Source organism: Xenopus laevis, chromosome 5L, assembly GCF_017654675.1.
Source record: "Xenopus laevis strain J_2021 chromosome 5L, Xenopus_laevis_v10.1, whole genome shotgun sequence".
In the NCBI taxonomy this organism is placed as follows: Eukaryota; Metazoa; Chordata; class Amphibia; order Anura; family Pipidae; genus Xenopus; species Xenopus laevis.
The window spans coordinates 168,590,339-168,602,200 of record NC_054379.1 but is presented as its reverse complement, the minus strand read 5'-3'; the positions used below and the strand labels follow the sequence as shown (position 1 = coordinate 168,602,200).

The 11,862-nt window shown below is 38.1% G+C and overlaps 1 protein-coding gene across 1 annotated transcript; it reads left to right on the top strand.

Moving 5' to 3' along the window:
- The first annotated feature begins 1,258 nt into the window (after positions 1 to 1,258).
- On the top strand, positions 1,259 to 11,002 carry LOC108717276 (uncharacterized WD repeat-containing protein alr3466). The gene is made up of 8 exons (XM_018264160.2): positions 1,259 to 1,460; positions 1,626 to 2,028; positions 2,985 to 3,165; positions 3,341 to 3,447; positions 3,703 to 3,849; positions 4,155 to 4,235; positions 10,346 to 10,558; positions 10,713 to 11,002. The coding sequence occupies exons 2-8, from the start codon at positions 1,804 to 1,806 to the stop codon at positions 10,830 to 10,832; spliced, it is 1,074 nt and encodes a 357-aa protein (XP_018119649.1). The 5' UTR covers positions 1,259 to 1,460; positions 1,626 to 1,803; the 3' UTR covers positions 10,833 to 11,002.
- The last annotated feature ends 860 nt before the right edge of the window (positions 11,003 to 11,862 follow it).

Genomic DNA, 11,862 nt, shown 5'->3' with positions numbered 1-11,862 from the left:
CCATTCAGGTTTGCAGTCCTATGAATCCAAGGGGTAGAAGCCCTAATATGGGTCTGCTGAAATTTCAGAGCACCCTGGATCAAGTATCTGGCGCTGTTCTGTTCTAGCTCTATGGAAAAGCTGCCAGTAGTGGGCACAGGTGAGGAGAGGTACTGCAAACACCTTCTGAATAATAAATGTTCTAGATAATTCTATTTAACAGAGCCCCTTGCACTAAAGGCAGGACCACCCCAACATACAGACTGAGACCATGGTCTTCTCCATTTGCTCTTAATGTGGGTGATCCCTTTCCATGAGACTGTACCAATATTTCCCTGCAGTAGGGGAGTGACAGTTTTAAACAGTTTCCAGCAGCAAGTCAGGTAGGAAACGTATGCTTGTGTTCATTAGTCTCAATTCTTGGGGCTCCAGAACACATTTGGGCTTTAGAATTTTAGTATTGGGGAACACACAGAACCCACCTTGCAGTATAGAAATGATTTCATATTGGGTGCCTGGCTCTCTTTACCCCTAAATGGCAGAATCACTTTAATTACATTTTACTTCTCCCCTTAAAGGATCAGTTTACCTTTACTTTTAGGGTTCTTTATAAAATGTCTTTGTCTTGGCAACTTTGCTATTGGTAAGTATTATTTTTTTCATCATGTTTGAATTGTTCCTTTTATTACTTATCTTATCTATCATCATCATTTATTTATATAGCGCTGTCAAGATACGCAGTGCTTATCTATCCAGCCCCTCTCCCTTTCGTATTCCTGTGTCTCGCTTGCACCACTGCCTGGTTGCTAAGGTGAATTAGACCCTAGCAACCAGATAGCTGTTGGAGAGCTGCTGAACAAAAAGCTACCAAAAAATAAATAAAAAAAAACGAAGACCAACTGCTAATTGTATCAGAATATCAATATCTGCACTGACAGTTAATTAAAATGTGAACTTTCCCTTTAATATTTGCTGGCTGAAGGCTTGCACTGAAATCAGTAATACTTTTCCCAAATATTAGAATCATTTACCCTTATTTATTTGCATGGGAGATTTGCCCTAATGCAGGTAGATTTGCCTATGATCAGTACTGAGAGGACTTGGATCAGTGTAACTTGATTCCATCCCATAAACCCCCAGGCGGTTGCTATAACAATAGTTAGCAGTGAATGGGGAGAGGCTACAAGTAGCCACAGAGCAGTTACTATTTGCCTTTGTGCTCCAACCCCTTTCACTTGTTAATCAGTGTGGCATCTCCGTTGCCTGGGCTACGGCTCTAACACAACTCCCTGCTCCACTCCCTGCTCACGCCTCCTGCCATTGACTATCATGGACATTATGATCATTCTCTATCAGTCCTTGCACTGATTCTGGGTTCCTATTGGCCCAAACGTCCCATTGCTGCCTATGAAATGGAAATATGATTGACAGCTGCCGGGGGGATCGACGAATGGGATTTAAGGAATTGCTCAGGGAACGAGGTAAGTGATTTAATTAGCCCAGTGAGATAAATGCCCAGCAATGCCCAGGAAAATGCCAGGTTGTTGATGCATAAACCCATTACTGGGGTACTACTTGCCCTTTGCTGGTAACTAGGGGTGGGACATTTACCCAGGATGAAATCTATTTTCCATACTCACACACAGGGGGCGCTAGAGCTGTTTGTTATTGACAATCCATGATAGAAACATACAAAGTATGAATGGAGGAAAGAACGGATCGGTCCATCTGGTCTAGGGAGGGTCCTACGAGGCTTGTGGAACAGACCAACCAATAAACCCAAAAGTGCTACAATTCTCTTGTGAAGCTCAGAATCTGCCCAGCATGTCCCGTCGGCGTTTAGAGGAGGCCATCCTGAAGTCCAAGGTGTTGGGAAGCTGTGGGGAGAGTGTGGATGAGGGGTCAGAAGATGAGGTGGTGGAAACCTACTCGGATCTGTTCGTGAGACATCACATTCCTCTGGCCAAGGACACCCATGGAATTTATAGCCTGAGATTCTCCCCCAATGGAAAGCAACTGGCTGCAGGGTTTGGGAATGGAGCCATCCAGGTAATAAGCAGAGCCTTCATTTATGAACTATTTCAATATATATTGGTAAATTAGGTCTGGAGAACATTAATTTGCTGTGCCAGTTAGTGAGATGCCCCCATTACCTACAGGGGTGCTTTTCATGTTCTCTTCAGATGGTACATACAGCTTTCGGTGCTGCACATAGTGGGGTCCCTTAGAACCACATTGATGAGTAGGAAGAAAGTGAGAAAGCTCATTAACACAAGAAAAATATAGAGACAATGGCAACAGTAGGGCAAGCTAGACATGGTCGGGCAGTAGGATAAGATAGAGACAGTGGGGCAAGATGGAGACAGAAGGACACGATAGTAGACAGAAGAGCAAGGTTGTGACAGTAGGAAAAGACAGAGACAGTGGGGAAAGATGGAAACAGTAGAACAAGACGGAAACAGTATGATAAGATAGAGACAATAGGGCAAGATGAAGACAGTAACTAGGATGGAGACAGTAGGACACGATGGAGACAGTAGGGAGGGCAAGATGCTGATAGCAGGGCAAGATGGAGACAGTGGTTCAAGAAATGACCAAGACAGTAGGTAACATGGGATTAGTAGGACAAGTGGGAGACAGTAGGACAAGATGGAGACAGTAGGGCAAGATGGAGACAGTAGGACAAGATGGAGACAGTAGGGCAAGTTGGAGACAGTAGGACAAGATGGAGACAGTAGGACAAGATGGAGACAGTAGGACAAGATGGAGACAGTACGACAAGATGGAGACAGTACGACAAGATGGAGCCAGTAGGACAAGATGGAGACAGTACGACAAGATGGAGACAGTAGGACAAGATGGAGACAGTGGGGCATGATGGAATTAGTAGGACAAGTTGGAGACAGTAGGGCAAGATGTGGCAACCTTTATAGCCCAAATAAGACATGGTACATAATAAGCATGTCCCAGTGTTTAATATGACATGTGCCACTCCTGTGTTTCAGACAATAAATGTGGAAAGTGGCCGTGCTGAGCTGACACTCTATTCCGGGCAGCGCTCCGGACAAGCAGTGACAGCTCTGAGTTATCATCCCAAGAGTCAGAACCTGCTGGTGGCGGCCGGAGCGGATGGAATAATTTCCGTGTATGATATTCAGTCTCAACTAAACGTCTTCTCACTCACTGGTACAACAAGGGGCAATTGAATTCACCAAGGGGAAGGGAGAAATGATATATTTGTTTGGCCATGACTTTGTGTAGGAGGGAATAAAGTATGTGAAGTTGATTGATGTGAGATGTTGGGGCGGTTGCTGGTTACAGTGGAACAGGATTCATTAATATTAAATGTTCCCAATCACAGAACAAGGAAATGAAATTAATACAATGGATTTCTCAATGGACGGGAGTTTATATGGCACAGCCGGGAAGGACAGAAACATCCGCTTGTACGACAGTCACACCAACCAGGTGCCCACTCTTACTGCTGGGGGCAGAATGGGATCATGGGGGGCAGAATGGGCACATGGGGGGTAGAATGGGATCATGGGGGCAGAATGGGCACATTGGGGGCAGAATGGGATCATGGGGGGCAGAATGGGATCATGGGGGGCAGAATGAGATCATGGGGGGCAGAATGGGCACATGGGGGGCAGAATGGGATCTTGGGGGGCAGAATGGGCACATGGGGGGTCACAATACCAAACTAACAGTTGCTTCTGGCAGGTTCTAGACACAGTGGAAGCTCTGGACTCGCTGAATGATGATGACGTTTCTCTCACAAGAGCTCACACTCGTCGGATCTTCGCGCTGAGGTTTCACCCTGAGGAACATCACACGTTTGTGACGGGCGGGTGGGACAATTCTGTGAAGGTGAGAAGTGTAACTATGAGCTCCCCAAGTACCCAGGGTTACTCAGCTCTCAGTTCTTATGGGGCAGATCAGTTGAGAGGAGCAGTTGGACGTATAGACTGTGCCACAATATCTAGGGGAGCCCCTCACATTGAGCCGACAGTTGCACTGCACTTACTTTACAGTCTGTATCGGGGGGTGCACTGCAGTAGGGCCCCACTGGTCCAATAGGAGGTTTGGACTGGCAATGTTGGACTAATGCAGGGGGGCTGCTGTCAGATTCCACAATCACTATTAATTGGGCTGCTCCGCTCTCTCTCATTAAGGTCTGGGACAAGCGCATAACGAAGGAAGCCAGGAGCGTAATCCACGGCCCCCATATCTGTGGCCCCGGAATTGATATCAAGGTGAGTTTCAAGTTACAGCGGCAGAAAGTTATAGTTCAACAACTGGTGGTATTTATTATTTTCTGTCCCCTTTTACTAACAACTACAAATACAACTAGTGATACAACTAGAAATACAACTAGAAATAAAATTAGAGATACAATTAGAAATACAACTAGAAATACAACTAGAGATACAACTAGAAATACAACTAGAAATACAACAAAAGATACAACTAGAAATACAACTATAGATACAACTAGAAATACATCTAGAAATACAACTATAGAAACAACTAGAAATACAACTAGAAATACAACTAGAAACACAACTATAGATACAACTAGAAACACAACTATAGATACAACTAGAAATACAACTATAGATACAACTAGAAATACAACTAGAAATACAACTAGAAACACAACTATAGAGACAACTAGAAATACAACTAGAAATACAACTATAGATACAACTAGAAATACAACTAGGAATACAACTAGAAACACAACTATAGATACAACTAGAAATACAACTAGAAATAAAATTAGAGATACAATTAGAAATACAACTAGAAATACAACTAGAGATACAACTAGAAACACAACTAGAAATACAACAAAAGATACAACTAGATTTATTTTCTGATATTCTACTATGTTTTTTTTTCTGTTATTTTCTCTTACTCTGCTTGTTCATTGTGTAACTTGCTTACGATGGTACTCGTTGCCTGTGTCATATGCAATGTCAACCTGCTTATACACTCTCAGTCTGTACATTTTGACTCTTGCTGTTTCACAATAAACTTGCAAGTTATAAAAAAGATACAACTAGAAATACAACTATAGATACAACTAGAAATACAACTAGAAATACAACTAGAAATACAACTATAGAAACAACTATAGATACAACTAGAAATACAACTAGAAACACAACTATAGATACAACTAGAAACACAACTATAGATACAACTAGAAATACAACTATAGATACAACTAGAAATACAACTAGAAATACAACTAGAAACACAACTATAGATACAACTAGAAATACAACTAGAAATACAACTATAGATACAACTAGAAACACAACTATAGAGATACAACTAGAAATACAACTAGAAATACAACTAGAAACACAACTATAGATACAACTAGAAATACAACTATAGATACAACTAGAAATACAACTAGAAACACAACTATAGATACAACTAGAAATACAACTAGAAATACAACTAGAAACACAACTATAGATACAACTAGAAATACAACTAGAAATATAACTATAGATACAACTAGAAATACAACTAGAAATACAACTATAGATACAACTAGAAATACAACTAGAAATAAAATTAGAGATACAATTAGAAATACAACTAGAAATACACCTATAGATACAACTAGAAATACAACTATAGATACAACTAGAAATACAACTAGAAATACAACTAGAAACACAACTATAGATACAACTAGAAACACAACTATAGATACAACTAGAAATACAACTATAGATACAACTAGAAATACAACTAGAAACACAACTATAGATACAACTAGAAACACAACTATAGATACAACTAGAAATACAACTATAGATACAACTAGAAATACAACTAGAAATACAACTAGAAACACAACTATAGATACAACTAGAAATACAACTAGAAATACAACTATAGATACAACTAGAAACACAACTATAGAGATACAACTAGAAATACAACTAGAAATACAACTAGAAACACAACTATAGATACAACTAGAAATACAACTATAGATACAACTAGAAATACAACTAGAAACACAACTATAGATACAACTAGAAATACAACTAGAAATACAACTAGAAACACAACTATAGATACAACTAGAAATACAACTAGAAATATAACTATAGATACAACTAGAAATACAACTAGAAATACAACTATAGATACAACTAGAAATACAACTAGAAATAAAATTAGAGATACAATTAGAAATACAACTAGAAATACACCTATAGATACAACTAGAAATATAACTATAGATACAACTAGAAATACAACTAGAAATACAACTAGAAACACAACTATAGATACAACTAGAAACACAACTATAGATACAACTAGAAATACAACTATAGATACAACTAGAAATACAACTAGAAATACAACTAGAAACACAACTATAGAGACAACTAGAAATACAACTAGAAATACAACTATAGATACAACTAGAAATACAACTAGAAACACAACTATAGATACAACTAGAAATACAACTAGAAATAAAATTAGAGATACAATTAGAAATACAACTAGAAATACAACTAGAGATACAACTAGAAACACAACTAGAAATACAACAAAAGATACAACTATAGATACAACTAGAAATACAACTAGAAACACAACTATAGATACAACTAGAAATACAACTATAGATGCAACTAGAAATACAACTAGAAACACAACTATAGATACAACTAGAAATACAACTAGAAATACAACTAGAAACACAACTATAGATACAACTAGAAATACAACTAGAAATATAACTATAGATACAACTAGAAATACAACTATAAATACAACTATAGATACAACTAGAAATACAACTAGAAATAAAATTAGAGATACAATTAGAAATACAACTAGAAATACACCTATAGATACAACTAGAAATACAACTATAGATACAACTAGAAATACAACTATAAATACAACTATAAATACAACTATAGATACAACTAGAAATACAACTAGAAATACAACTATTGATACAACTAGAAATACAACTAGAAACACAACTATAGATACAACTAGAAATACAACTAGAAATACAACTAGAAACACAACTATAGATACAACTAGAAATACAACTAGAAATATAACTATAGATACAACTAGAAATACAACTAGAAATACAACTATAGATACAACTAGAAATAAAATTAGAGATACAATTAGAAATACAACTAGAAATACACCTATAGATACAACTAGAAATACAACTATAGATACAACTAGAAATACAACTAGAAATACAACTAGAAACACAACTATAGATACAACTAGAAACACAACTATAGATACAACTAGAAATACAACTATAGATACAACTAGAAATACAACTAGAAACACAACTATAGAGACAACTAGAAATACAACTAGAAATACAACTAGAAATACAACTAGAAATACAACTATAGATACAACTAGAAACACAACTATAGATACAACTAGAAATACAACTATAGATACAACTAGAAATACAACTAGAAATATAACTATAGATACAACTAGAAATACAACTAGAAATACAACTAGAGATACAACTAGTGATACAACTAGAAATACAACTATAGATACAACTAGAAATACAACTAGAAATACAACTATAGATACAACTAGAGATACAACTAGAGATACAACTAGTGATACAATTAGAAATACAACTAGAAATACAACTATAGATACAACTAGAAATACAACTAGAAATACAACTAGAAACACAACTATAGATACAACTAGAAACACAACTATAGATACAACTAGAAATACAACTATAGATACAACTAGAAATACAACTAGAAATACAACTAGAAACACAACTATAGAGACAACTAGAAATACAACTAGAAATACAACTAGAAATACAACTAGAAATACAACTAGAAATACAACTAGAAATACAACTATAGATACAACTAGAAATACAACTAGAAATACAACTAGAGATACAACTAGTGATACAACTAGAAATACAACTAGAAATACAACTAGAAATACAACTATAGATACAACTAGAGATACAACTAGAGATACAACTAGTGATACAATTAGAAATACAACTAGAAATACAACTATAGATACAACTAGAAATACAACTAGAAATACAACTAGAAACACAACTATAGATACAACTAGAAACACAACTATAGATACAACTAGAAATACAACTATAGATACAACTAGAAATACAACTAGAAATACAACTAGAAACACAACTATAGAGACAACTAGAAATACAACTAGAAATACAACTAGAAATACAACTAGAAATACAACTAGAAATACAACTAGAAATACAACTAGAAATACAACTATAGATACAACTAGAAATACAACTATAGATACAACTAGAAACACAACTATAGATACAACTAGAAATACAACTATAGATACAACTAGAAATACAACTAGAAATGCAACTAGAAATACAACTAGAGATACAACTAGAGATACAACTAGAGATACAACTAGTGATATAGTTAGAAATACAACTAGAAATACAACTAGAAATACAACTAGAAATACAACTATAGAGACAACTAGAAATACAACTAGAAATGCAACTAGAAATACAACTATAGATACAACTAGAGATACAACTAGATATACAACTAGTGATATAGTTAGAAATACAACTAGAAATACAACTAGAGATACAACTAGTGATACAACTAGAAATACAACTATAGATACAACTAGAAATACAACTAGAAATACAACTATAGATACAACTAGAGATACAACTAGAGATACAACTAGTGATACAATTAGAAATACAACTAGAAATACAACTATAGATACAACTAGAAATACAACTAGAGATTCAACTAGTGATACAACTAGAAATACAATGGGGCAACTTCACTAAGATGCGAAGTTGCGCCAGGCGCAACTTCGCCGCGCTTCGCCGCACTTCGCCAGGCGTAGTTTCGCCAGCGCTCCACAAATTCACTAAAATCCGAAGTTGCGCTCAGGGGTAGCGTAAGGTTGTGAAGTTGCGCTAGCGTTGATTCGCTATATAAAGCGAAGTTACGCTAGCGAAGGCTAATTTGCATACGGCGCGAAATTCACATTTCAATGGAGGAACACGTATCAGCACTACAAATGCCTATAAAACCTTCAAATCAGCAAATAAAAATTTTATTTTGCCCTACACATGTGCCCACTGTATAGGTAAGTTGCCATGAGTCAGGAAATGTAGGGGGGAAGGAGGGGAGCCCCAAAAATTTTTTCGATCTTTTTCAGCCTATCACCCATCATTTAGAAAACACGCCAGCGTTTTTTGGGACTTAGAAAAAAAATTGACTCTATTGCGCTTCGCCAGGTCTGAGGTGGCGAAGGAAGTCTAGCGTAAAAGGTAGCGTTCAGTACACTGCGCAAGTTAGTGAATTTGCGTAGTTACGTCGCTAGCGAAGATTCGCCTGGCGTAAGGTTGCGAAGTAACACTAGCGAAACTACGCCAGCGTTCGTTAGTGAATTTGCGCAGTAACGAAAATGACAAACGCTAGCGAATTAATGCTAGCGTTCGGCGCTTCGTCGCTTAGTGAATTTGCCCCAATGTGTCCAGTCAGTGCTGAACGCTGCACATCACTATTCGGCCACTAGGTGTCAGTAAAGAAAACAAATAGTTTTGCAGGTTAAAGGGCACAGTGTTAGACTGGCAGTTTCTCTACATTGGGCAGGCGGGACATTTTGAGAAAGTGAACCCTGAAACTGCTGGGGGTCCCAGGAAGGGGGGTAACTACAGAGGAAGTAGACCCGGCGGCTGCAGGGGGGTCCAGGAGGTATAGGGGACCATAATTCATATACAATTTAAATTAATATTAGTAAAACTGGTCAATTCCTAGACATTTCGGGGGCCTAAAAAATAATTTGCTGTGAGGCCCAGTAATAATGAGTCACATGACTGGTCCCAGGAAGTATAGGGGGCCTAGTGGGACAATCATGAGCAGTTAATGTAAAATGCCTTCTCTTTGCATCGAATCCAGCGTTTAGTTCAGAATTCGGCCTTTTTCAGCAGGATTTGGATTCGGCCTGGCTGAACTCAATCCGAATCCTAATTTGGGAAATCGCATCACAAAACAAGGAAGTAACATTTTTTTCCCCTTCCCACCTCTAATTTGCAAATGCTAATTTGGATTCCGTTTGGTATTCAGCCGAATCTTTCACTGAAGGATTCGGGGGTTTGTCAGAATCTAAAATAGTGGATTCGGTGCATTCCTACTTTTAAGTATGGGGGACTAAAATGAAGTTGCTGGGGGGGGTCACTATTGGTGTATGTATCAGTACAGGTGCTGGGAGTTGATCTATTACAATGATAAAGACACTGTGGGTTCTGTTGCAGGAGGGCAGGATAGTGACGGGCTCGTGGGTGGCACAAAACGCGTTGCAGCTCTGGGACCTCCGTTCCTCTGGACTCTTACAAGATATTCCCTTCCCGGCCTCCAATCTCCAGGGGCAGTTCCTTTATGCAGTCAGGTTTGCCAGTGACGGGCTAGTGGTGGCCGGGGGCAGTGGCTCCTCCAGCGCTTGTGCCATTAACTTCATGACTAAAGAGGTGAGCTGCCATATTGATTCCCTTATAGACGATTTAATCATTGTTGTACAGGGGTAACATTGACATGAGCAATGTGTCTGTCCTCAAGAGCTTACAATCTAACGGCATTTTGGAATCCAGCTGCAGTCCCACTCGTATATGTTCCATGTTACAGGTACTCGGGGAGGTTTGTCTGAGGAATAAAGCGGTGCATTCATTGGACGTGTCCCCCGGGGGCCACACTGTGGCTGTGGCTGGAGCCGGAGGAAATCTGCACATCGCTCAGTTCTGTTAATATTCTCACATTTACCCCAAAACCCGTCTCTGCTCAAAATCTCAAATCTTTTACCCTGAATGATTTTTAATGAATCCCCAGATTCATGTGCAAGAGGGGCAGGTCTCTGGGGCAATAAGGGCAGCCGAGCTCTTCTACCTTATAAATAAAAAAGTGATGGGAATCCTATGGAAAATGTGATTAAATCTGCTCTTTATTGGCAAAATATATATTTGTGGCCAGCGAGTGCGACTGAGGAAAGTAGGGCCAGAGCTTTAGTGTCAGGGTTAGTTACCCTTTATTTTTTTTATTTTTTTTTTTGAAAATATTTTATTTGATTTTCATGATAAACAAATAATAACAGTATGACAGCAAATTTTATGCAGATGAAAGACAAGTTATAATCGATACAATGGCATAAAATTATTAAAAACTAAATACCATTTAATGAGACTGACAACAACTAACTAAAATAACTAAGCCAGTGGATGTAAACATATTGAAAGAAAGAAAGAAAAATGTCCATTCATTGACTGGAATGTCTGAAAGCACATCTTATAAATTGAGAAACTGTCCTATTTGATCTAGTTACCCTTTATTTCATGCGCTGCTGCCTGGAGAGGCCTGTGATGCATTCGCTTCATTATCAGTAATTCTCATGTGTAGCCAGAGGGGGCGCTAGAAACCACACGTCTCTCTTATTATTGTAGTTCAGCTTGAGAAAAGAGCAGGGCAGTAATGGGGGATTTGCAGAGGTTCCAGCATCAGATGGAAGGAGAGATTATAATGGGCAGATACAGCAGCCACAGACCCCGAGCAGATTATAGTTCAGCAATAACAGCTCAACCCAAAGGCTCATGCTGCCCAGTGCCACTGACATTCATTAATATGAATAATATATATATAATAATATATCAGTTAATATAATCAGCATTTCAATATTCATGTAGTGTTCATACCTCCACTGGCCTCTAGATGGCAGCGCAATGATTGAACCTCACAGCTCGACTTAACCTTTTAATGACTGTATGTCAGTGTTCTCCTTTCCTTG